This window comes from Labrus bergylta, chromosome 4 (assembly GCF_963930695.1).
Source record: "Labrus bergylta chromosome 4, fLabBer1.1, whole genome shotgun sequence".
NCBI classification, from domain to species: domain Eukaryota; kingdom Metazoa; phylum Chordata; class Actinopteri; order Labriformes; family Labridae; genus Labrus; species Labrus bergylta.
Window position 1 is genome coordinate 25320516 of NC_089198.1, and position 27966 is coordinate 25348481.

The 27966-nt window shown below is 39.3% G+C and overlaps 2 protein-coding genes across 2 annotated transcripts in view; one reads left to right on the top strand and one right to left on the bottom strand.

Moving 5' to 3' along the window:
* b4galt2 (UDP-Gal:betaGlcNAc beta 1,4- galactosyltransferase, polypeptide 2) overlaps positions 1-23028 on the top strand; it is a 167882-nt gene extending 144854 nt beyond the window's left edge. Inside the window, exons 7-8 of the mRNA XM_020635224.3 lie at positions 7522-7626; positions 17973-23028. Coding sequence (XP_020490880.1) covers positions 7522-7626; positions 17973-18123 — 256 coding nt within the window. The 3' untranslated portion in view covers positions 18124-23028. The remainder of the gene's footprint in view (positions 1-7521; positions 7627-17972) is intronic.
* A 329-nt stretch (positions 23029-23357) lies between these two features.
* zgc:113531 (uncharacterized protein LOC541359 homolog) lies at positions 23358-27920 on the bottom strand. The gene is made up of 3 exons (XM_020635244.3): positions 27350-27920; positions 26179-26308; positions 23358-26013 (listed from the first exon to the last, which is right to left on the bottom strand). The coding sequence occupies exons 1-3, from the start codon at positions 27743-27745 to the stop codon at positions 25823-25825; spliced, it is 717 nt and encodes a 238-aa protein (XP_020490900.1). The 5' UTR covers positions 27746-27920; the 3' UTR covers positions 23358-25822.
* Between the last annotated feature and the right edge of the window lie 46 nt (positions 27921-27966).

The window sequence follows — 27966 nt, forward strand, 5'->3', positions numbered from 1 at the left end:
AACTACTCTCAAAATGTTTGTGACTACAGGCACGTGACTCCATGAAGATGTTTTAACATAGAGCCTTTTATTCCTAAATGACTGATGACTGTACATTTTAGATATCAGTACTGACAAATCAACAGTGTCCTGTTTGAATAACACTCAATATTATGAAACTGTACAATATAATGTTGTTTTGACTTGTTAACGTGTCTGCTGTCTGCATGGACCGTTTTCCTCCTCACTACCAACCAGTGCAGAAATGCATATGGACGTATCCGACTAAAAAAACGAATATGAGAACTTTTCCGACACCAGAAAGTTTGTTATTTAAATGCAGAATCTGTTCAAGGAGATGTTGCATGAAAACATTGTGTCATACATCTTTTTAAAGCTGCTCTAGTGTGGAGTTTAACAAGATTAAAAGGATGATTTTTAAGCGGTCTTGATGTGGATTTGAACTTATCTGTAAAGAGTTTGAAATTCACAGGTGAATGCATAATGTTGCAATAAGTTGCTTTGTGGCTTGAATTTGTTTGGGGTTTTTTTCTTACTTTTTAAGTATTCTTTAAGGTGGAAAGATCTTGTTTGATTCACTGTTTGTCAGGAGAGACCCACAAGGCTCAAAAAAGATCCCAAATTTAGAGGCGTTTTTTTTTTTTCATCTTGGATCAATCATCTTATTCTGTCTCCATTTTTGTTATCCCACTTCTCCCATGGATTTGACTAGCTTCCCCTCAAAAAAAAGTCAAAAATGCTCAAAGGGTCTTGCACAGTGGGGGGATTTCACAGCAGCCACCCACCTGCTGTGATTCTGTGGAGGTGGCTGTCAAATGTGTCGTCTCTGGATTATATACATCACAGGGGAGGAGGGGACGCTGAAGCTTTCCATCCTGCAGCTCCCCTGTGTCCTACGTGTCCCGTCTCTTACATAACATTCACACAATGCTGTCATGCTATCTCACTGCCTACTGCCTGTCACAGCGGTGGAAAATAATGACTGCACTGGAGCGTTTGTGTGCTCCGGCTGCAGTTTTTTTTTTTCTTTTTGTCAAGGACACTATTCTGTGTAGTGTCACAACCTGGCTCAACAGTATGTGACAAAAGAGGGAGACCACACATAGCCTGAGGCCGTCACAGTAGCCTAGAAGAAATTCAGAAGAAGAAGAATGAAGGTTGATTGGTTTCTAAAAAGTTCATTACAAAACACACATGCAAACACACACACACACACACAAGGTCACAGGCTGGATGTTTTGCTCGCAATACCGCTCTGAAACCAAACTTAGGGCACACTCACACTAGCAAAGTTGTGCCATACTGTGCACAATTACACCCCCCCCCGCCATGTGAGTGATTGCGTGAGTGCACCCGAACACTTGAGAAACAACAACCCTGAGCTTTATATATTTAAAAATGTGTGAGTGTATTCATTCATGCTTATGTGTGGAATAATAAGTGTTTTTTTTCTCTTGCATCTCTGTGTGTGTTCTCTTTGTGAACAATAAACTTGGAAGGGTGTTTAATCACCATGCACGGTTTGGTATTGACAGATGACGAGACGGAGACAAAACCCACCCTCGCAGAGACTTTCTAAGAGCGAGTTTGAAGGGAAAGGAAAAGAGAGAGACGCAACATGGAAGAACAATATTTCAAACGAGCTCTGATGATGTTTCACTATAAAGTAAACACTCTGATCAACTCGTGTTCGAGAAGGCAGAAAACTGCTTCTGCTTTCCTTCGAGGATTATTTACAATAACTTAAAACTGCTTCCAATCATTTAACCACACACACAGATTACTCATTTGAGATGATTGCTTCATCTCCATATTTGTATTAGAAGTCTTCCTAGTCACACTGATGCCCATCAATGCTGTGATTTTAATGGAATCCAGTTAATACAATAAAGAAGTTGGATTGAGTAAACAAAAGAGCTGTTCAAACACTGTGGCTCATCTGTAATTAAACCTCCTCACAACGTGCAAGTACAAATATTTGGGTACTTCATGTGAATGATATTTACTTTGAATAAGTACTTAATCAAATGGTTTAAACTCAGATTCATGTATTTATTTTGGGCACTAGCGGGCAATGAAACAAGCTGTAAGGACCATGTTTTTATTTGATTACCTTCAATTTTGTTGTAAATATTTATCTTATGTAGACATTGATGCCACCTTAAGTCTGATTTTTACTCTCCATTAAAATCTGTTTTGGTCCCCACCCACTACAGCTCTTAAGATGCTTAAAACCTCACTTCATGGCGTTCTGCAGCTCAGTTGGCAGAGCAGACGGCCCTCGGCAGAGACTACAGTCCTCTCCTGGTTTTGACGCTATTTAGTGCATGACAGCCCCCGCTCTCTCTCCCCTAATCTAGAGGCCATCACATTCTTGAAATGGTTAATGAGACTAGTGACAGTAAAGTTTTGGTCCATAAACAATAGACACTATAAGATGCTTCAACTTTTAGTTTTGTTGAGGAAAAATGCGGAGCAGACACATTATTTTGTTGTGACGATCAGGGACCCATTTCATACAACACACAGTCACATGATCCGCTGTTGATATAAACAATGTCCATGAGAGCAGCTACGAATACTGAACTGAACTAAACTAAACGCCTAATGGTCGCCGCTCATTTTTTTGAGTCCATTGGTTATGTAAATTGTAAATTGTGATTAAATTTTCCATATATCTGATTTTAAAAGCACAAAGTAAGATGCATGTTAAAGAACAAGGGCCATGTCTTCCACAATATTTGTCTTGTGGCCAAAAGAGTTGTGTCAATGCTTCCCATGTGTTATCTTACTTTACAGCTCATGTGGTAAACTTAGATTTTAACACAGCCTGTTACAAATGGAACTTTACAGCCAACTTATTGTTTTCATACCCTAAAGATAATGTTATTAATTAGAACTGAATTATATAAAAAAATAGCATATTATCATTCATTCAGAATAAGTTAAAAAAGAAAGAAGCTATTAGCTATTATCACCACAGTCAAAGCTCACACGCTGCAGGGATCTGGCACAGAGAAGATTATTTTAAAGATGCAGAACTGTGCATAATGTATCGCCGGGCTCACTGCACTGCTGAAAAGCTGTAGAGCAAGTGGAGAGGAGTGCATTGCTCTCACCCTCACACTCATATTATTTGCACCATAATAAATCTCTGAATTATGCAAATGCATGCATGCTCATAGTGTGCGCACTGACACACTGACAAAGGCAATCATGAATGCATGTGTGCCAAGTCAGCAAAGTCACTGAGAGAGAGAGAGATGGGTTATTTGGTTTTTCTACTGAATTTATTTATGGGAGGGCTGTTTGGTGTTTTCTGCCTCTTACTGGTTTGACATGCCTTTGATGGCGCATAACTTTATTCTGAGGTTTTTTTTTGTTTTTTTTGCTGGCCTGAGTAGGAGAAGAGGAGGGGGGGATGAAAGGTGAAGATGAAGAGAAAGGAGAGATGAGGAAGTGGGGGTTGAGAAAGGCAGGCCAAGAGATAAAGAACAGGTATGGAGGATTAAGAAGGTGAAAAGAAGCAAGCGATGAAAAGAGCAGTATCAGAAAAGAGGGGAGGTGAAAGGACCAGAGGATGTGATAGAAAGGATGACGAAGCTAAAAGAGGGCCTGAAAGAGAAGAAGAAGAGAAAGAAGATGTGAAAAGCAGAATACTAATTTCTAGAACAGCAAACTAAAACGGTCCAGCTTAGTAGAAATGCTAGGGTGTAAAATAAATGTGCCCATATAGAACAAATACATTAGGAAATACACCCATTTACCCTATAATACCCTTCTTACTCCAAGCAGGGGAAGATAAGAAAACAGCCAGGACGCAGTTAGATAAGCCTATAACATAATGTCAGGATGGAAACTCAGCAGCCTGAAGCAGGATGTTACGTTCAGTATATTCTGCCTACACTACTGTAGAGTCGGTCTGGCTAAAGTGCTGGTTGCCACATACATGTAGGCCAGATCATAGTTTGACATCACAAACGTATGGAACTGTCCTCCAGATTGACACGAAAGGTTTCCTACTGCTGCATGTGATGGAGAAGTTGCCAATGTCAGTTACCACCTATGTGTTTAACAAATTAAATTCCATTTTTTATTTCAAAAGAAAGACAGTTGTTGTTCACTTGGATGCATAACCCGACGAGGGGACAAGCACATGTGGTACGTTTGAAGAATCCCATCTGAGAAAGAAAACCAAAGAGAGGTAGGATCGTGGATTAAAGACTTCTCCTGATCCTGCAAACGTCAGCTAAATTTGACTGGCTTTTTAACAAACACGACCGAAAGTGAGCGCTGACGGTTATCCTGACAATATGGTTAGCTAATGCTAACTTGCTTTTTGTGTAGGCTTTTGTCTTGGTGGCAGTTTAAGGAAAAGCATTCTTAAATCTATCTAAACATCACCGGAGTAAAGTTCTGGCAAATACTACTGATCGATGCAGGGTCGCTAGTTTTTTCTGCGGTTTTCAGGTGCTGTTAGCATGCCTCTTTTGGAAGAGATGGGAAATTAACGAGCCTGTGCTGCAGGTCCACAGAGTGTTCAATGATGGCCAACACTCTCCAAAGCTCTGTTTGCCCTCCAGGCATCCGCACCAGTCACATGCCTGAAAACTATGAATAGTAAACACATTTCAGCTTTGGTCTCTATTAGACTTACAGTAAGAAAAATAATTTTTCATGTTATGTGTTCTCACTTCTTTGCTACGTATATCCCCTATTAACTCCATGTATTAATATTATTTTGGTAGGGGGAGGGGGAGGCAAGATTTTTAACATTTCCTTTAAATAATGAAGTAAGGCAACAGGGGCTAAACACCGACGTTAGCTAAGAAGATGTATAGTAAGTTAGAATTTAACTTTAAGTTGTATCATCTATTAATTAAAACATGGTCAATTAGAATAACCATTAATAGCACTTTTTACAGAAATACATTCTTTATCTTTTCATTTTCTATGGATGGTTTTATTGCCAGATGATATACCTTCAATATATATGGCTATATATGGCTTTTCACTTTTTTTCCAGAAGAGTTCCCTGGTGTTTCACCCTTTCATACACCTTTATTGCAGCTGCAGAGAGGTCGTTTTTTTGTGCCATGATGAAAAACATTTGACAATACTTGGCCTGTGAGGTCAGATTAAAGTAGTGGCTTTCAACCTTTAGCATACATGCACTTCACAAATATCGCTGTCAGTCTTTTAAAGCCATAGATTGGAAAAGTGGAGCCCGAGATTATGGAGAGATGGAACCAAGAAAATTAGAAAAGTGGAAAGCAGGAACAAGAGGAGATGAAAATAGGCAGCTAGGAGAGGGTGGGGGAGAAGATGAGACAGAGAAAGGAGGAGGCACTAGAAGTGTGGAGTAGTCGAGCAGTTGTTGAGGAGCAATATCAGGCTTGGATGCTTTTTAAGACAGCAGGACTGCATGAATCAGAGCGTTGCGACAAACAATACTTGCTCATTCAGAACGCACATACACAGTCCTTTATATCACTGCAGGTATGAATATCAATGCCTCTGTCAACCTCTGGGTTTTAGCCGGGCTTTATGTGGAACAAATCTGCTCTTTGTGTTGCCTGCACTCCATTTCTTGTTGCATTAGATATAAATCTCTGTGCACATTTGCCCTTGCATTGCCTCTTAGAGGTATTACTACATTACCACTCTGTCTAAAAATTCTGATCTCATGCTTTATTTAACTGGAACACACTGTAAATCTGTTTATTTTTCCCCACCTGGCGCCCAGCTAAGTTCACAGCACCTGAGGTTGAACAATTTGTTTCTTTGTCTGACCAGTTGTTCTTTCCACTGAGGTCGTTCAGTACGAGCCAGGAGGTCTCTGTTTGTTTCTGTGCAACACTGTTTGCAATGTGCTGTGTTAACGGGGAATTATTAGACTGAGTATAAAGAGCCCTGGGAGCGCTGTTGGAAAGCATGCAGTGTGTGATCATACACCATTAGCCAGCAGTGAAAGTTGAGTAAGCATATTCTGGTGTAGATAAGATGGGTTTTTTTTTTTTTTTCGTTTCAGTGTACCCACACTTGTGAATCTGCAAGGTAAAGGTTTGTATTTATTTTAAGTAAAAGTCTTGTTTTATCAAATATTCACCAGTCAATAAGGTTGAAGAAACGAGGACATTTAGTATGAATACTTTTTGGACTTCAGAAGACCAAAATGCTTTCACCATTTAATCTTCCTGACACTTACGTATAAAATAACTTGCCAACCTAAGTTGAAATACCCCTGACACAAACACTGGTCTGCTGGGTTAAAGTCCACTCTTGACCTTTGTCCTGAGTAATTCATAACCAGTGGGTTACTGCTGGCATTCACTTCAAGGGAATGCTGTTTCGTTTGACGCATGTGGCTGGTTATATTGATCTGTCGTTTAATTTTTCATATTCTGTCTGCCCTGTCTGTCTGCCCGGAACCTGGGTGTCATGATTGATGACCAGCGAACATTTAAGGTTCAAGTGTCTTCGATTGCCCGGTTATGTCGATTCGCCCAGTACAACATCACAAACATCAGACCTTACCTGCCAGAACATGCAACACAGCTCCCGGTACAGGCTCTTGTGATATCACACATCGACTATTGCAACTCTCTACTGGCAGGTCTTCCTACATGCACTATCAAACCTCTACAAATGATACAAAATGCAGCAGTACGACTGGTCTTCAACCTTCCTAAAAGTGCTCATGTCACTCCGCTGTTCATCTCCCTCGACTGGCTCCCAGTTACTGCTCACATCAAATTTAAAACAAGCTTCAAGCTATACTATTTGTGAGCATTTATTGGGCATTCTTTTATTTGTTGAATCGGCAAACCAGTAATCTAAAAGTTGACTGACCTAAAACTATTTTTCATAATACCCTGACCCTGATGAAGGCTCTGATGAGCTGAAACCATAGACTGTAAGGCTGAAACATGTCGGTCTGCCATTCATTTTTAACTTTACCTGTAGCCATGAATTCATAAAGGCTTTTTAACTTTTGAAACAGAACAGAGAGCCTTGGATACTTTTTAGTGTTTACCTACTTTACTCTTCAGGGGACTTTTTTCACTCAAGTGATAAAATACATCTAGCATATTGTTTTCACTATTTTGATAATAATTGAATCTTCAAGTATTTTTTAGGCAAAAAATCACCTAAGCACTCTTATCTTGGATGTAATGCTCTGTGGGTTTTTTATGTTTTCTTGTTTCTGGGTTGCTTTTTTGATAAAAAAAAACGTTAGTCTTTTATTTTGGTAAATTTAATCTAAACTAAATACATTTTTGATAATGAATCACTTGTATTGAAAAAACGGATTATAAGACAATGAAAATGCTAATTATATCCCGCTCTGCTTCATCTTCATGTAAACTGAAGGTGCACGCCCTCTCTTTATTTCCCTCTTCAGTTGGTTAGTATTATCTTTCAATCTGCTGCGTTCCTCTCTTGTCTCTCTCTTTGTCTCTGTCTCTTTTTGTTTCCCTTTCTTCCCTCTAATAGATATTGTATCTGTGTGTTTTGCAGGATCACTCTGAATGGGATGAAGGTGTCCAGGCCAGACGTTCGCATCGGCCGCTACAGAATGATTAAACACGAGAGAGACAAACACAACGAGCCCAACCCACAGAGGTACTGCATCATTGTCCAAACTCGCTCGCCGGCTTCACATTTGTATCGATTGCGCCGCTTTTGTCTCATAGTTACACAAACCTGATCTTTCTTTCCAAACTTTTTCATCTGAGTTCAAGAGACTTACAACTATGTGGCTCTGCAAAGGGCGTAATATCAGTAACAGATTCTTATAATTACTTTCTGTTGGATACAGAAACACATGTAGGGCAAGAGGTGAGAGGTAAAACAGCCCAGCATGATTCCCTTTGTATTTTATCTTCAACTTGAACTGCTTTAATTCTATCCACTTTTACTGGATTCACATGCCATGCCAAGACATTTAACCTTTTTAACCAGTGATGTCTTAAAGAGAAACCTTGCCATTAAAAAAATAAAATAAAATCCATGTCCTAGCTGATGCTGTTCACAAACATACCTGCCTAATGTTCAATCAGCACTCCTGGAAGAGAAAGAAATATCTACTCCCAATATAAACTACATGTTACTCTCTGAGGGAGATTTTGTGTTTGGAAGCCATAATAGGAGTGATGTATTGGATAATAAATCCTTGTTCAACAATCAATACGATGAGCCCTCCTTATGAGTCAGTTGTGATTCTGAGTGATGAAAGAACAATAGTAAAATCACTTTGACTGTTTCGGAATCTATACCATTTCATCTGTTTCAGTCACTTAGCGTCCACTAAAAATCTTGCATAGACTGACCTGAAGTGATTCACTTCCTCATTTTAAAGAGGTCATGGAGAAGAACAATATACACCAGCACATAGTGACTTGTTGGAAGTGGTCACAAGTGCAACAAAACAAAGGCTGAATCAACAAATGTGAATTCTCTACCTTCAATCGATTAATTCATTCTTATTTGTCGAGAGCTAATTCTTGACGCATATTATCCTAGTACACTTTGCAAAAGGAGCAGGTCCATATTATACTTTTTATGTTCTTAACAGAGACTCAACATCAATCTAGCTTGTATTGGTGAGAAAAAGCTTCTTTTAACAGCCAGAAACCTTGAGCAGATCCAGACATGATCATAAACAGCCTTCTGTTGTTGGCTCAGAAAGTAGGATGGAGATTCCCCCCATTGGTTGGTGAACTGTTTCAATGTCTCGAGTTTTGCCTTATTTCTGTCGCCTTACTGTGTTGCTTATTGAAGGCAGTAATGACCATATTTTGATGTATAAAGTGGATACGTATTGATACGTCTCTTCTGTTGAGTGATGAAATGTTGTGGTAGTGAAGAAGCCAAGGCCTTTAAGATACTCTTTACTGTAAATTACTGTAAATTACCATTATTTACAAAATGAAGACTTGAAACCAGTGTTTGTGACTATAAACTCAATGGGAACATTTTTCCTGAGGTCATAAATCAAAGTGAGATGTCAGGTCTTTTTCTCTTAGAATTGGAAATATTTTTTTGAACCTGTTAAAGTCAAACCTGCTGGCTATTTGAAAGAATGCACGTGTAATTAAGGTCCCAATATGGTCTACTTTTGAATCCAAGAGGCTAAGTCCACTTCTTATTCACAGTTCACAAGTCAGATCTGAAACCGAAGAGTGCAGCCACATATTTCTATTCACTCTTAATACCCTTTGCTTTTACTCTATTTCTGCACACAAGCCGTTCTTTTATCAATAACAGTTTTCATGTATCTAAACTATTTCTTTGTCCGTTCTTTTTTGCATCCCTGCTGTCACGGTTACAGTTGTTGTTAGGTAAAGAGGAAACATGAAAGATACATGAATCCTTTAACATGCCCCCAAGCCTACAGACATGCAGACAACATCCAACATTATACATTATTTAGCGTTTTCATGATTTATTTATTCAACTAAGTGTTCAATTATAGTTTATGGAAATTTTATTTCCCATGTTTCATTGTTTTCTCCACACTGCCAGGACATTTTTTCTGCAGGAGATTTCCTGAAATTTTACATTTTTAATTTTTGATGCCTGTACATTTGGTTTACTCAATCTGTAATACTAAAAACACAGCATCAAATACGCACCATGTGTAAGTTCAGCATCAAGTCAACTCCCCAGGTCGCTTAAACCCTAATCTCCCTAATAATGCTACTACTATATTTGTGACTAAATAAAGGAAAAATGAAGCATCAGCAAGAAAAGAGTACAGCCATCAGATATATATGTTATCTTTGAGGAGTTACTGACCTGAGGGAGGATCATTTTTCTGTTGACTGATTAACCATTTTCAGTCATAACAGGATATTTAAAGAAAAGCCTTTGTTAATAAAAAAAGATGAAATTGAAATGCTTGACTAAACGAGGTCATGTTCAATAAATAAAACAAGTGCATTTCAAAGACTCCTTAGCAATATCTGGCAATCACACTGTTGATTGTGTGCAAATGTGCATCAACAAGTCTGCTGTAAATCCAGTGCCGTTTTCCAACATTACCTGCAGAAAAGTATCAGAAGGAGAAAAATGTCAGGAATGTCTCCTAAGATTGGAACATTTCTAATAACCCAGGACAACATGTTTCCTTTCAATAAACCAACGTTTGCTTTTCAGATATACAGCTCAGGGTCTTAAAGTGTGCTTTAGGCCACACCGTTTAAATAGCTTTTCAGACAAAATGCTTCCCCTATAAACCTGTTATTTTATGGTTTGATGAATGACACCCAATATGCAGAGATGAGCCCTTCTAGACACATTAATCACCAGGAGTATAGCACCTCACATTAAGCTGCTTAAATGTGGATTATCACTGTTTATTCTCCTCCGTTTTCACGCCTGGGTGGGCCGGCCAGCGATGGCTCGTTACAGAACAAATCGATAGCTGCTGAAGCCGGCTCAGTCTGAAGATAGAGTGAGTTCTGTTCCCTCTCCTAAAATAGTTTGAGTTTAAGACCATATGATATGTTCGTATGACAGCGTTTTGACATGGAGGTGTCAGGGTCCACACACACACACACACACACACACACACACACACACACACACACACACACACACACACACACACACCCCTCCACACACAAGTCTAGGACAGTTGTGATCTCTAAACAGGTTTATAAGAAGATTAAAAAATGCAGGCAACAGGAGTCATGTGCTTCATAGCGTTTTTGACAGCATTTTTATTCCAAGGCACACATTCAGGACCCACTGACAACGGCTCCATGACCCACTTTTGGGTCCAGACCCACCAGTTGAGAACCACTGCTCTAGAGACAAAGCACATGCATTCATTACTTCTAAAGTAAGAAAGATTTCCTCTTGAGTACAGGTGTGGGCTTTTGACATCTACTGAAAAGAAATGTGCCTTTAACCTGAATCAAGCACCTGCTGAGTCTCACAGGAACCTGAAACCTGCGTGTGAAAGGAGAATGAGTAATACTGTCAGAACAAATCCTTCCTTTCTCACTTTCTGATGTTGCTTTTATCCACCTGTCATTGACCTATTACCAGTTTGATGAGCACAAAACAACTCTCATGTTCCCTTTTCAGTTAAAAAAAAATCAAATCTACTCCTTATATAGATCGTGAAGTGAAGGCAAATGAGCCAAAAGTAGAAGTTCTGAACCAAATGAAATGAAAGAAATTTGATTCACCTGTCAAGAGCTCCCGCTGAAATGTTTGAGACGTCAGACATCCATCTTGAAATGATTTTACTTTAAAAAAACAACAACAATCTATACACTGTAATAGCTGCAATAACTTACATTTGAAGATGTCTTGAGTAACCAGGTCTTTGTAATATGTCATCCATCTTTGTTTTGTGTGTGCGTGTGTCTGTGTCTGTGTCTGTGTCTGTGTCTGTGTGTGTGTGTGTGTGTGTGTTATAAAGACAGAAAAATATTCAACAATCCCTCAGTAATTGGCTGCTGAAATGACACCAATAGAGACGGGAGACGGCTGGGTCAGACTGGTCTAGTTGCCTTCATCAAAATCAATAAATCAGCCAGTAGACTAAAAGAAAGTGTGTGTGTGTGTGTGTGTGTGTGTGTGTGTGTGTGTGTGTGTGTGTGTGTGTGTGTGTGTGTGTGTGTGTGTGTGTGTGTGTGTGTGTGTGTGTGTGTGTGTGTGTGTGTGTGTGTGTGTGTGTGTGTGTGTGTGTGTGTGTGTGTGTGTGTGTGTGTGTGTGTGTGTGTGTGTGTGTGTGTGCGCCTGCCTGCGTGTGTGACACTCAGCTCCCATTCCCCCATGCTTGTCGATCTGCTCTTTATCTCTCTCTCTCTCTCTCTCTCTCTCTCTCTCTCTCTGGTCAGTGGAGCAGACTTCCTCAATAAAACGTGACACCAACAGGGACCCTTCTTATTTGGGGCCGATACATTATTCATAAATCCAGAGAGGAGCACAAAATAGCTGCCTATTAGTCGCCACAAACCTCATTTCTATACGGCCCCTTCTGGACATTCGTTATAATGCCTCGGAAATCTCGGCTTAAAGGATCTCCTGAATAGAAGTGGCGTTTGGGCTCCACTGGAGCGTGGCGGCTCAGAATGATCAGGAGGTTGTGTTCGGAGAGAACAGCCTCCTCATGGCAGGATTCAGGCAGTGTGGGTGGAAAGGAGAGGTGTTTGTTTTTTTTCTCTGATGTTCTCTGCCCAGACTGATAGTTTCATTCATCAACTCTCATCAGCTGACGGACGTCTTTTTTCCTCTGTCAGACACTTTTACCCCCTCAGTGTCATTTGGTCTTCCATACGATTAAAATAGCTGTAACCAAAAAAAGGAGGAAATTTGGTGCAGAAGAAATAATTATTTTGATACCTTGTTCTCCGAGATGTAATTGAGGTTTATTGACTGGTCTTGTTTGTTAACTATGGTCAGAATAACGTCGGTTTGATGTTCATAATGGTCATAACTATTAATTGTGTTGGCATGATTGTTTAGGAATTCCACATTTTGAAGATCTATGGTCATCACCTGAATTGAAATATTGGGCCTGATGATGATATTTATGATATATATGATATGAGAGAATATGTCAGGGGATCTTTGAAGTTAATAAATCTAACTCTGTGAAGGACATGAATTTATCCAGGAGCCATGTAATAGTTGTTAAAAAATGTCAGTCACAATCACAATCATTATCATCAACCTCATGGTGGTCCAAGAGGAAATGTCAGGAGGTCGTTAAATTCACAATGATTCATCTTCTGGGGGACATGGACGTCTATGCAAAAGTTCATAGCAATCCATCAGTATTGGTTCAGATGTTTCAGGCTGGAGGAAAGCTGAGGACAGGCAGAAGGAAAGTGGCCTCCAACATTGAGCCATGCTAACAAAAGATATAAAAGAATAAAAGAAACAAATGTGTTTAAAAAGCTGTCCCGAAAACCTTAAAGCTCTAAAGAGTGAGGGTGTTTAGATATCTTCCAGGACTTTGCCAAGTTGGACTTCTGATAATAAAATGTGTTTTAATCGCTTTTATTTCCCCAGAGAAACTACATGTTCAGGTCTATTTTTAGTTGTTTGGTTATTTTCTTTGAGATAATTATTAATGGAGCCATTCACCTTGACTCATTAAGAGGCATTGCTGCGTACCAGACCTTCATCTAATTGCTGTTAATGTCTTGATTAACACCTCGACCTCAGCAAATGAATGGCAGTCAAACTGAAACCACACACTATATCCACTGACAAAAAAGACTACAACATTTCTTCTTCAATTCTTTTAGAAATACCTCCAACAAAACAAATGAATAAATTCTGAGGCTGTCACTCAATAACACAGATGAATTAGCCTTTTGTCTTTAGGTTCAAGTTTTCCATCTGTTAAGACTCAGATTAATGATTGAACCTTTTGGGAGAGTTTATCTGGAGAACCTGCGTAATGTCCAACATTTACCCAGGGAAGCATTGTCTCGACCATCTGATGAATGTTTACTATCTCTTCTGCATTTTCTCTCTCTCTCTCTCTCTCTCTCTCTCTCTCTCTCTCTCTCTCTCTCTCTCTCTCTCTCTCTCTCACAAACACACACACTTAAAAATGCACAAACTCTCACACAGCAGTCCATTCTCTCTCCGCTCCTTTCCGAGACGCGGGTTAGGCATAGCAATGAGATATCGGGCCAGCGGAAGTAAGAAAGAGGCACATTCATCACCAGCCTCGAGTATCAGTTTGCACACACACACACACACACACACACACACACACACACACACACACACACACACACACACACACACACACACACACACACACACACACACACACACACACACACACACACACATTTTGTCTAGCAAGCTTCGCCTCATGCATTGCAAATGAATCAGTCACTCAGTAACATTGTTCAATATTCTATTCATATGTTATCATCCTGGGACAGTGCAGATACAGCGTGTGTGTGTGGTGTGTTTGTTTGTGTGTGTTTGTGTGTGTGTGTGTGTGTGTGTGTGTGTGTGTGTGTGTGTGTGTGTGTGTGTGTGTGTGTGTGTGTGTGTGTGTGTGTGTGTGTGTGTGTGTGTGTGTGTGTGTGTGTAAAATTGTATTTGCTTTGAAAACAAGTTAAGTTAACCGGCTTATTTAGAATCCCTTAAAGGAATAGTTCAAACCTTTGGGAATTTGCTTTCGTGCTGAGGCTTAGATGTGCGGATTGATACCAGTCTCATGTCTTTACAGTAATTAAAGTGATGCTGCCATGAGCAACTTGATAGCATAGCTAAGCATATATATTGGCAGCAGGAAAACGGCCAGTCTGGCTCTATCCAGCTGTAACAATTACCTCCACTTCTAGCTTCCCAGTTATTGACACATATTGTCTAATTTGTTAATTATGTACAGAAAAGCCTAAACTAAGGGTTGGTTGCTGGATTATTATATTTGCTTCTCAAATCCCAGGCAACCAGCAGAGACTACAGGGAAGTTAGAGGTCCAAGGCAGGAAATGACTGCTCATGTCAGGCTACCTGAAACAATCAGGAGTTACTACACAACTGCTAATGCAATAGCCACCTGACAAACTAGCACCTCCACCTGCTAGCTTAGCCTGTTTTCTCCCAATTCACCATAATTAGTGCAGTCTTTACTCTATAGCGTCTCTCATAAGACACAATGACAAGCTAGCAACACAAAGCTAGCCAACTTAACTCTTTCGCTGTATTTCTCAGTCATTTGCCCCAAAAACAGCTAATTGTGTTTTAAATGTTATAACTGATAAAACCTACAATCTAAACTAATGAATGGAATTTCTTAAGTATGTCGCTAAAAATGTAATAGCAACCTTTTGACACATTTTTATACAAGTTCAAGTGGGCCAGTTTAAAATATGTATCACCAGAACCCTCAGTAGCTGGTATATGAAGCTATTGTTGAGATCCTAAACCAGATTTTTTTTTTCTGTGACACTCGCTGGAATTAAAATAGAGCTTTATTTAGCCCAGTTAAGACTCAGTCTGGAAATCAGGCTAATGAATATTTAAGGAGTCTGTCTTTGCGTCGCCCTCCAACTCTGGAATAAAACTATGTGTAGGCTCACATACGAACTGAAGCCTGCAGATTGCATCTGAAATCCTCTGAATGTATGTGTGGGGATTAGTTTATTGCTTTTTAATCTCCGCTGCTTTATAGATTCATCCAAAGATTTCTCTTTTTTTCCCTCTGCATTTCATTCTCTTAATGTTTTGGTATCAGTATATCATGCCCCTTCCATCTGTCACTCTCTCTTCATGATATATATTTATCTCTCTGCTTGTCCATCCTCCATTTTTCTCCCCATGCAATGCATACAGTTTTTTTCCCCTCTTCTTCCCCATTTTTTTCCTTTCCTTGCACTCTCTTCCTTAAACTAATATCCTGTTCTCTTAGGTAGAGCTGCCAATCCTTTTCAGAAGTCAAAGAACACCTAATTCTTTTGATACACTATTGTATTATATCGTTCAAGGGAAATATGCTTGACAACATTTTCCCTGTTTCCATTCATGCCAATAACAGCTCTTTTTGATTTGGTTTGGGAGAGACAGAGGCAGAGAGCAGTGCAGGGAGAGAAGAGAGATCCTCACTAGTCAGTTCTGACAGGGCCGTGCAGACTCAGTGGTCCGTGTCGGACTGAAGTGTCAACTCCAGTTTTACGTCCAAGCATATCGTTAGAAAGACGTCTTTTGTTGCAGTCAGTCATCGATGTGTTTTGATAAGTGAATGTGCACGGCAGCCAGCAGGGCATTTGCACACATCAGCCTTTTTTTCTGTTCCCAGACTAAAGAGAGGCATTTTAAGAGTGGAGTAAACATGCTGTTAGACACTGGCACACTGCAGCAGCCTCATTTCCACCCTGTAAGGCAGCAGAAGCTGGTTCTAGTGGGGGGACAGGGGAGAGTTTACGTTAGGAGTCGTTGTTGTTTTTTAGATAGTGGTTGCATCACAATTCACATTTCAGCACAGCAGCAGAGCTGTGCAACTGTCTGATACACTCTGTGAATGACTTTCCCATCTTTATTGCTAATATCAGAGCATATTCCAACGTAAGAGCAGATTCTGATGTAAGAGTTGTATTACAGCCAATGGGGAGGGAGATTCCAGCATAACTCAGACAAGCTGAGGTGGCTGTGATGGGATAACGCTGCTCACTGAGTCTCAGAGCAATGCAATAGCACCACCTGTTGGTCAGTATGTTCACAACAAAGGGAACAAGCGGCTCACTTCATTGTAATCAAATTAACAGGACAGTTACCTTTAGCTGCGTTCTGGTTATTGAACATTTACAATTACCTGCTGGGGGGCCAGAGGCTGTTCTTATAGAATCAAATAAAACCTGCTGGGGGGCCAGAGGCTGTTCTTATAGAATCAAATAAAAGCATAATAACACTCCTGCAACCTGTTGATTTTGACAGTTCATTCATGCTGTCAATAAAGTTGTGTTGTATGTGTTACACAGTGGAGCTGCTCTTCTCTGCTATAACTTAATATGCATATGAATAACCATCATTTTGATGTCCTAAATGCTGTACTGCATTATTTATTCAAGGCTGATAATTAATTATTTTTTGTTCCTGTTAGGGCCTCTTCTGTAAAATCCTCTTGTCCCTGATTGAAAAAAAAAACAAGAGTGCTCTATTTCTGTGGTTCCCATCAGGACTCCAAAAAAGATGTTGCAAATCAATTTAAGGGGGTCGCCAGATAATTAACGAAGGAGGACAAAAGAAAATAAGTTCAATCTGTATTGAGGTTATTGTAAAGTAGGTTTTCTTTACACCAGAGAATATTCTTGGTATTCAGCTGCATAAAGATAAGTCAAGAATAGGGGAATAAACAGGTCTGCAGGTTAATATATTTCATATAAAATCAATATTTACAGGATTCTTTTTTTTTCATTTAAACAAATTCAGTGTTTAATAAAGATTGGGTATGCCAAATATTGACTAAGGGATGTCCAAAGCTTAAAATATAAAAAAACAATCCATAAAGTGGATTTTAGGTGAATGTAATGTGTCACTTTCATTTCTGCCATGCGTCTGCGACTAGAATGTCATAGTTCATCAAAAACAAAGAGGAGGACCCATACGCAGAAACCAAAAATATTTAACAAACAAAAGGCAAAACAAGGCGACTTCTTTAAAGACCAACGGAAATCCACAGAAGATGTATGAACAGACAACAAGAGGGAATGAACACTGACTAAATAGACACAGGTAATTAAACACAAGCGAAACTAACAACACAGTTGAGGACAATCAGAGTGATCAAACAGAGGGAAACCCGACAAAGGGAGGAAGTAAGACAAGACAAGAAACACTGGGGACAACAACTATAAAATAAAACAGGAAACACTACAGACTAACCTAGGAAATAATACACTATGGAAAAATACACAGCAGGGAACCAAGCAACACTATGATAGATAGAAAACGCCCAAATAAGACACAAAATGACAACTAAGCAACAAAACAAGGAATAAACTAACGAAACAAGAGTAGACTATAACATAGAAGGCTGAAAAAGTTTCTCTTCTTTTCTTTTAGCTTTGAGTTGACCTTGTCACAACTAGTAGACACATTCAACAACTGTTGATTTGAGGGGACATAAAAGGCCAAAGTTGCGCTCGTCATTATAGCATATTTTCCCCCATGAGACAGTCACCTTGGCTTTGTCACTTTGTCACAGAATTACAAGCCTATTCATTTTGTTGTTGTTGTTGTTGTTACATTGTTGCATTTTCACATTAGCTTGTTAAAGACATGAACCTCTGAAAGTACAACAAATCCAAAAAAAAAAAAATTCACAGTATATTATGCATTAACAACTTTAAATCTTTGTCTGTATTATTTTTAATCACATTTACTTCATTGTTTCCCCCCCTTCTCGTTTCCTCTCCACCATCTTCCCCTTCTCCTCTCTACCTCTTTTCTTTCTTCTCCATCTTGTCTCTCCCCCTGCAGATTTAATAAGATACAGAACACTAAGAACACAATGAAGAAGGATGGCATCAGCTCTCTGACCTACAGACTGGTTCAGGTCAAGAAGTACCCGCTGTACACAAACATCTCAGTGGAGATCGGCAAACCACCGCCTAGGCCTTTCAAGGGCTAGAGACCGACGGAGAGTCAGGAGGGTTGGCATCCATTGACTGGAGGGAAAAGATGTGAAGAAAACAAAGAGAATGCATATCCTTGACTTAAAAAAGACTGAAAAGATTAGGGGGTGAAAGAAAAAGGAAAAGTCACAAGCACATCATAGTCTCTTTCTCCCTCTTAATCCTCTTTCTTCCTTTTTTTTTTTAAAGATTTCAGCTCTCTATTTCTGGAAGAAAAAAGGACTCGATTCCTTTCCTCCTACAACTTTTTTCAAGCAGAAATGGCTTCACACCCCTCCCTTTACCAATCAGTGACTTCAGAATTAAAGAGTGGACCAAAGCTGGAGTATCAGTGGCTGACCGAAAGTTGGCGTCAAACCAGGAAACTGAAACTTGGAGTGTTTCCCTTAACAATCTTTCGACGACTGGAGGGTGTCCAGTGGCATATCGACAGAGGGGACTATACTTTAGGAGATCAGTGGGATGGTTTTCATGGCCAATTCTTGAATACAGGACAGCATCGAGGGGTATTTCTTGGAATATCTGACAGGGTTCATTGACAGAAAATGGAAAAAATGGGTCTTTTGACATGGATACAAAGACAGGAAAACGAAGGACACAAGATACTGAAAGGCCTGTTTGGAAATGACAAACCTGGTGGACAACAAACACTACATTTACACCAACAAAAATGTTACTTTTCAAGCATGTAAATGTTGAAGATAATGGGGAATCCCATATTTAATATGGTTAAGTTTAGGCCTATGGAATCGTATCTGATGTATTGCATATCAGCTGACTTTTACCTCAACGAATGATGCTAACAGACTCTTGAATATTAACGTCTCCGTCAGGGAGTCTCCTGTCTGGATCGAACTACTCAATCAAATCCTCCGGTATCAATTATTGAATGTGTATTGTGCCTGCATCTACAGCAGAAGACTCAAAAACAGTGCTGGGACACGCTGATAAGAAACCTGTTCTTCACGAGAACTTTCTTTTGGTTCTCCTTTTTTTATAAATATAAACTCAAACTTTGGAAACAGAGACGGACTCAGTGGAGTGACTGGAAAGTTTGGCAACAAAAAGTAAACATATTGAAGTTATGAACGTTTTTTTACTGTGTTGAATGCAGTGTGGTGGAACTACCCATGGGAATACATTTGGAATCATATCGAGGAACAGAAGACAATAAGGCAGGTTTATGCTGACAGCCCAGTCATGATTTGACCCCCATGTGGCACATGATGGATGTTAGCTTTCTGGACACTTTGTTTTTTTCAATCCGCTTTAAGAAAGGTTTATTGTGATAATCTGAATTTAACAGGTCCATTTTTTTCTCTACAAGATGCTAATCCCTTGAGACACAATAACATTCGTAAATGTACACATTCGATCATGTACAAACTAGGGATGGGCATGTCAAGCAGAGATACTATTGGATATTCTCTGGGAATTATTGCAAACCATTCAACCATTTTTTCTTATTTTGTTATTTAATAGCGGTTAGCAAACAGCTTTTAGATGTGCTACAGTCACAGTCTGGCACTATCAATCAATGAACCAATCTTCATTTGTATAGCGCCAATTCATAACTAATGTAATCTCAAGACACTTTACAAAAAGCAGGTAAAATACCTTACTCATTGCTATATTACAAAGGCCCAACATTAATGAGTCATGAACATTAAGCAACATTTAGCAACGTTGCAGCAGCAAGAAAAAACTTTCTTTTAAGAGGGTGAAATCTTGGGCAAGACCTGACAGCCACCTGCTGAAACTGTGCTGGGCTTACAGTACTAGTAAAGCATTCAAACCTGGTGCCGGCAAATACATTGGAAAAACTATGTTTTTTGATGATATGGTAAATGCATGAACTCTATGATTCTTCTGGATTATCAACAATCATGGCCCATCCCTAGTGGAAACATGCATTTTCTGAACATACTGTATATGAGGAACAAAAAAGGGTTCAACAGCAAACATGAGCTGGATATGTTCTCAAAGGCTCCACAGACATCAAGAGTAATCTATTTTGAGGGTCATATTTCAGCTGACAATATAACCATTATGTCAATATCATAACTCTACTGATACTGTTATTATGCCACTTGTCTTTCTGTTACCATTTTCTGTCCATCTTTGAGGAAGAAGACCATCACATCCAGAAAGAGGAAATGACAGAGATCGTCTTCTGTTGATGGAAATAGTTGATTTAAAGGTCGCTATTAGAAGTTATATGTTGTTACTTTAATTGACGTTTCTCTTGCTGCTTCTGATTTTATCACCAGGTCTGTAATGGCATCATTTTAACACATTTCAGATATCATAAATGATGGGTTTCAAACAGCCAGGATCACGTTTTTTATTGAAATTGTGTTGATTTTGAAACCTTTTTGGTTTCATATGAGTTTCATAACTTTCCTTCTGTAAAAAAACAAACACTCTGATCAGGATTTCCTTCATCAGAGCACAAAGCCTTTTACTTTTTTTTTATGTTTTCATATGTAACTTTTTCTTTCTTTGTTTTTGTTTTTCCTTGTCTCTACTGTTGATGCTGTTACTGCTGACGCCTAAACACCAAACAGATGCCTTCAGTAGTTTACAAAGGGACTGGAAAGGTTGTTTATTTTCCTTTAAAGGTAATTTGGCTGACACAATCCATGGAGGAATATGCGACATATGACATTTGAAATGTCAAAATGCCATGTGATTTTCATGCGCAATCTGCCGAACAGTTCAAATTCTGCATCGTTTAGAGCAACATGGGGCGTACAATGTTTGCCTCGTTTGGACAGCCTTGAGGCGAAAAATGTTCCCATCTGTTTGGCTCTCCGTTATCTTCACCTAAAGCCTGTTGGAAGGAATGATCGCTTCTCTCTAACACACACACGCATTCATACTGTCTTCCCTTTTTCCTTTGCATTATCTCCTCTTTCATTGCCTCCTCTTTCTTACTCTGCCAGTCCACGCTGTGTGTGTCAATGGCGCTCTGTTGTGCTTTGTGCCGAGCCCACTTCAGGCACAGCTGTGTCTCACGAGCGCTTCTTCGTTCAATAGATATCGACAGGGCCCCTCTTTGTGTCCCTGAATCTGTCCCACTTTACTTTATCTTTAGTTCTCGTTGTACTCACTCCCTCCCCGTACATGACTCCTACCTGCCTCACCCCATTTTCCCCTCTCTCCCCCGCTGAATCTGACTCAACTATTCCTTTTTTTATCCTCTTTCTTCTCTGAATTTTGAAATTAGACCGTACAGAAATCTCCTGGTGAGCTTCTGTTTCCTCAGCGGGCAGACTACATGTGGGGAGATCAATACAAGCCTCTCCCTGTACTGATTAAAGGCTCACCCTGTGCAATATTACAGAACTGTTCAGATCTATCTTATAACCTGCTTTGAAGTCATTGTGTTCATGTAGGATATAAAGTTAGAGCATTTTTAACGGTCTTTCAGCTCAGTTTGTTATGCAGTCATGTTATTTTTGTATACATGTTTTCATTTCATTGATTTCAAATCTGTATAAGCAGTAAACAGATAATATGACAGCTATTGCTTTGATTTCCACCTTGCAGTATTAAAGGGTATTCCAGAGATTACGCATTTTACCTCCATAAAGTTAGGCGACTTCGGAAACACAGATGAAGTAAAGAAGTTTGTAAATTTAAAGCAGCAGGGACTGAAATGTCTAGACTTAAAGTCCTTAGAATGAGTAAAGATCCAAAAACACTACATTTCCCATAACACAACAGGATAGTAACTTAGCGTTGTAAGGGTGAGGGCCGCATTTTGGGTCCCCTTGATTAGTGTTATTCTTTTTTCCACAGATGATATTACATGATTCACAGTCAGAACCCATCTACAAAATTCACAAAACATTATCAACTATTGGAAAACAATATTAGCATCAATATTACATTTTTTAGACATGAGGTTCTGTGCTTCTAAACACTGTAGGAGAAAATAACCACGACTCAAAACTTCCGCTACAGGCTGATTTTACTTTCTGTAGCATGAACAAATGCACTTGGCTTTTTGGGGAGCTACAATGGTCAAATTGACCATTTATGTCACCTTGTTGGGTTCACTCTATAAAAATATGATGAAGCATAAACTGATAGTTTTAAGAGTCTGTCTTTATTAACCCTGAGGATGATGTTTAAAAATCTGTTTAAATGGATACACATATCTGTTGGAACCTCCTTTCCTCCTAAACCCTCACTTTCAATCCCCGCACCTCCACTAACAACGGAAGGCTTCTGTTTGAGATTTGAAGTCTAAATGCTCGAGCTACGCAAGACATTATGAAGCTGTTTTCACTGGTTGAGTCACACTCTTCATGACAACTTAAGCACTCGTCTTCATACCTAAATTGTTTGAGTGCCCTTTTAAATTATATCTTTGTCAAGCTTATTCTTACAAATTACAGCAATTCCTTTTCTAAGGTTGGTTCCATGTAGAAAGAACAAGCTGAGGAGAGTGACAGTTATTGGAAAAATGAAGGATAAAGCAAGAGAGTCGTGGCCCCCAGTGTGTATAAGCAGTAACATGGGATGCAGATGTAAAGATCAGAAACTTCAGCGAGAATAGTGTTTGAAGCGTCTCCTTTACTCGAGCATTGAAACGACTGTGAGCAGCACTTGATATTTCTTAAATTACTTTTGACTCTTAAAGCTGTTCCAGTTGTCAAGCACACCTCAGGTGGTTGAGTAATGGAGACGGTTTTTCAGATACTTTTTTGGCTCATCTGCAGTGGAGAGCAGACAGGACTTAGAGGCCTGCGGGCATTTTTAAACATTTACTGTATCTCTAGCTATGTTTTTTTGTACATTGAATGTTGAAAATGTTATATCTTATATAGAATGCATTATGTCATATCAAACCTACTTTTTCTATACAATCAATAAATCTGATGGTTAAAGATCGTGTTGTGTCGGACTGTCTGTGTCAGTGGCCTGTGCGTGTGTATGTGTGTGTATATATATATATTTGTTTTTATGATGGGATAAAGTAGACCGCTCACCTTCTGCAAAGTTTTTATTTTCTCAGTATAAAAAGTTCACTGAGAAAGAAAGTAAAGCTTCTTTTACTGTCTTCTTCTTTCCTTCTATTGTTTTACAGGAAGCAGTGATCGCAAACTTTCAGCAGAAACACTCTCAAGGGAAAGGCTCTATCACAGAGGCTGTTAACAAAATAGCTTATTTTTCACATTAAGAAAGAATAGATGCAACACAAAGGAAACACAAAGACACATTTTTAACCGATATAAAAAGGTTGTTTAATTTTTCATATTTTTACAGGGTGATTTGCTGTATACCAGCATAAAACACTAAATTATGCTAGTGTGCTAATATCAGTTCCCTTTTATTCAGGCAGTCAGTTGTAACTCCACCAAGTCAAAGAAGATTGACACTACTCTTGTGTTTGTACAGTGGGCCTAAATGTACTGCTACAGCAGAGCAGTAAGCTAACCTAGCTTAGCTAAAAGACTTAACATGGGGAAATAGCTGGCCTGGCTCTGTATAATGGTAACAATATCCTAAAGCCAACCCTTCTCAAGCTCACTTTATGTTGTGTTACATCTTCTTTGTTTAAAACTTACAAGCCAAAGTGTAAAAGCCAGTGGAGACTCTAAGAAGCTAAAAGTCTATGCCTACAAAATATGCAAACAAAGGCACCTTTTCATTATAACACTTTGGGCCGTTAAAAAAAACACAGATAAATAAAGAATTAAACATTGAGCTCTAGAGGTGTTTGTATATTTTGTTACCTTTTGACGAACCTAGCCAGCTGTTTAACCCATTTTTGTATGCTAAACTAAGCTAACTGGTTGCTGGCTTTAGCTTCAAACTAACCATATCAAATTGGTATCAAATTTAAGATTGTACCCTAAGAATACATTCTCAAGTATTTTCCACAAATTGTCAGACTATGCCTTTTTTAAGGACGAACAAAGAAACGGTTTTCATATCTTGTTTGATCTTATCTCTGCACTGTTTGGTGCATTTACCAGTCCCCTCAAGGAAATGCAGCGAAGAGAACAAGAGAATATTCTCTAAAAAAGAAAAAGTCTGTTCATAAAATAAGATTCAAGAGGTGTCCATAACTGTAAAAGTTTTAACTTGATCACACATCCTGCTTCAAGAAGTCTCTCGTGGAGAATTAAGGCAGTGAAACTTGTCGTTTTTAATTATATACTTCATGCAGTACCAGCTTGGGAGTCTTATACAGTAAAGTTAATACCTGCTCCGACTCAGCACATAAACATATAAGTAGACAAGATTATTTTTGGTTTTCATCCAAAGGTCCCTCGTGACTACAGAAGTAGATACTAACAAATAACTGTAAGATCTGCTGCATATAAACGTATAAAATGACATGTCATGCTACATTTCATCATACACTGAAGGTTAATGTTAACAGTACACTTTGAGAACATGGAAAATACCAGAGTAGCTGGCTAATGCTGCACATTCATCCTTGTGATAAATGAAGAAAGCCGAACATTTCAAATGCATATTCCTGCTCTACAGTTTACAAATAACATTCCATATAATGAAACTCATGTCTACAACTGCTGTATTACTACATATTTTAAGCCAGAGTCCCATACATTAGATTTCAATAAGTATGGAAATTGACCTGCAGAATTTACAGAGCATTACAACTTGTTAATTGCTTTGCTTAGGCGTTTCCTACTCTAATTTACATCACAGTTGAGCATACATTTGGGTGCTGCATCAAACCGTGACAGGTCAATTACAATTTCTCGTTATCCAATAATCTCATAGGTTTTGTTATGGAGCTTGTTGCCAAAGCAGGTGTATAGAGATATTTCTAAAAATCAAGGGGAAGTAGCTGTTATAAAAGCTATCTAATGTCTCCCTCTCACAATGTAAGGGATTGGTCCAAATTTAGCAGATGCTGTTTATAGCCACAAAAATATTAAAAGGTAACTATAGTGGTTGTGTTCACCTCTTAGAGGTCAAGTTTGTTTATTTTTTGATTACTGTCAGATTTAAATATGTTTTGTTGAGATACAGAAATCAAGAAAGGTTTGCCCCAAAGGTATGTGTGTTTAAAGCCTTGTAATTCAAAGATCACAGCAGGCCTTAAAATGTACTTGTTTTAGGGATTTAATCTTGTTTTTGTTAATAATTTCACCAATTTAGTTTATTTTCAAGGACTACAATTCATCTTCTCAGCTCATCTGTTTTCCCATACACAAAGCAGGGAAAGGGGGCCATGTGTTGAAACATCTGCATAACCACCCTGAATAGTGTGTCTGTACCAACCAGTTCTTCTTTGCTGGAATGGTACTGCCTGTTCATGATGTTTCCATGCCTCAGCTGGTTTGTGGTTATCTCAAAGGTCATACGTCCATTTTTTAAAATATATGTTACTTTAGCTTGGCAATATTTTTCACAAAATTTCAGTTGAATTGCCAAAAAGTACTGACCAAGCAGCATCGTTTCAGCTTTGACCAACCAGCCTTGAATTTAGACCTTGCTTGAAATATGCTGCAAAGGCCCGATAAAGGTCCAGCCTTGTCCTTGCAGGAATCTTGATGAATCCCCGAAACTAACATTTTTGAAGAAGCATATCATCCACTATGTCTGGCTTTACTGGCTGCCCAGGAGCTTTCAGCATGTTCTTAAGAGATGGAGCATTTATAGGATGATTCAGGGTAACTGTTGGCTCTCTGATGAGCGACTGAATCACTCTTTCTGGGTGGACGGCTGTTCAGGTGTGCAGTTTTTGAGGCGAGAACAGGTGGCGAGACGGTTTCCTTCCCAGTAGCCTGCGTCCTGGCCATCATGACAACGACACTTGGTGCAGGAGTCCACCCAGATGGGCTCTCCTGCTGGGATCACCTGGCTGCGTGATGCATTAACATAGCAGTTAGGACCTGGAGGGAGATGAGGAACAGAGGTAAGTAAAACTGCAGCATTAGATGCATTATATCAACATTTTACAGTACTACATCTACAATATTGTTTGTTCCATCTGTCTGTTTTATTTATTTATTTATTTGTTACTTGCTACTTTTTTCTTGTACATATTTTTGACTTACCCTCCTTGCATTCAGGGCAGCATTTCCCTGGCTGGTAGATGGGGTTGACACATGGTGGCGGTGCACAATCTGCAACCAGACAGCGGGCGATGCCATCACTGTCACAGGTGCATTGCTCACATTCTGATGGCTAAGAAAACACAGGCACACATGTAGTGTCCACATACAGCTTAATACTCAACATGGCTCATATTACTGACCAGCAACTCTCAGCAAGCCCTGCTCATGCCACCTCAAAAGAGGGCGCCATTTACCTCCAATTCCCTGCTGTGTACTCAAGTTTCATACCAACATGCCAAACTGTAACTCAATGATACAGAGTTCAGGAAAGACATACACAGAGAAAGATGGGTATTGGCTTTTTCTTGTACAGTTATAACACAAATGTCTAGGAATCTGCGTCACTGGTACAAGATGTAGTTTAAAAACTACGGGCATATTATGGGCATAGTAACACATTTAATGACAGGGAACAGTGGTGTTGGGTGAAACCTGGAAGAAGTTTTCAAAATCAATACTGACTTGATGTTCAGTTTTGTTTTAGGATAGTGTGGCAGTTCCTACTTATTTATAATATTATGGATTTTTTTAGAAAATGATAAATGATAGCCTTCATTCCTCTACAAATTGAGTATCGGGTGAGGTGAATATCCTTTATATTCTCCATTACTTGTGGTATGCTTTGTGGTAGTCTTTCAAATATATTTCGTACACTATACTCCTTAATCACGCATATTCTTCAAATTTTAGCTTAAAAATATATCGTATTGACTTCTCATTATTTCTAAAAACAATGACATTGTTTCTGAACATTACATATTACATCAACAGTTTTTAAAGTTTTTGACCCCTTACAATGAAACAATGTTTACCTTTAACTTGTGGACATGACTAGTTCAGCTTCTTAGCTTCTCACTTTTTGAAGTAAAACTTTACCAGTTTGAAATAAGGGAGAATAAGGTAGTTCATCTCTTACACTCTTACAGGTTACTTGGTTTTTGACCCTTAAGATGACAACCACTTCTTTTTAAAAAAAAAGGGGTTTTTGTGATTTATATATTTTGCTCATCTCTAAAAATTGAAATGCAATGCAATCATCCATAGACTACGCTATTTGAAAACATCAGTGGGACCAATCCTTGCTGCAACCTATCATCGCTCCAAGACTTACCTGGAAGTTCTGCCCCAGTTCGTACACTACTCCTCGGTACTCACAGCCGATCTTCTCGCACCTGGGGCAGCAGTCGGTGGGGTAGTGGCTGACATGGATGCATGCGGCCGGCAGAGAGGTGCACTCGGTGCGGGAACATGCGGAGCCCTCGGAAGTGCATTCACATTGAGTGCAGTGATCAGAGTCCAGAAAATACCATTCCCCGACAAAGTATAAGCTGCCGTTGGCCTCGCAGGTGCCTTCCTGCTGTCCGGCAACTGAGAAGCCCAAACCGGCCTGTGCGCAAAGAAGTGCCAAAACGGCTGTGCGTATTCTGCTCTCCATGTTGAAAACCATCATGCTATAATCCTTGAAACAAAACTGTAAATGAATAAAATCGTGAGTGAATTGAAACATCCACGGTAGTCCAGATGGGATTTGGTAGACGGATTACCAAAGTTTACAAAAAAATATGCAGTTTATCACATTGCTATAATACTTCTTAAGCAAAACTTCTAAGAGTACCTCAGTCCCCCGTCCAAGCGGTCTAACCTACTGGGGCTGCGCTACTCCCACAAAGAGCCCGGAAGAGGGTGGAGGGTTGGGGCATAAAGAGGGAAAATTTGTCACTGCCTCTT

What these genes read in the sequence shown, in the direction of transcription:
- zgc:113531 (XM_020635244.3), bottom strand. Translation starts at nt 27,745, where the DNA reads ATGTTTCAATTCACTCACGATTTTATTCATTTACAGTTTTGTTTCAAG. An exon ending in AACTGGGGCAGAACTTCCAG is followed by an intron (nt 26,309 to 27,349) that starts GTAAGTCTTGGA and finishes GTGTTTTCTTAG; the next exon opens with CCATCAGAATGTGAGCAATG. An exon ending in CTGCCCTGAATGCAAGGAGG is followed by an intron (nt 26,014 to 26,178) that starts GTAAGTCAAAAA and finishes ATCTCCCTCCAG; the next exon opens with GTCCTAACTGCTATGTTAAT.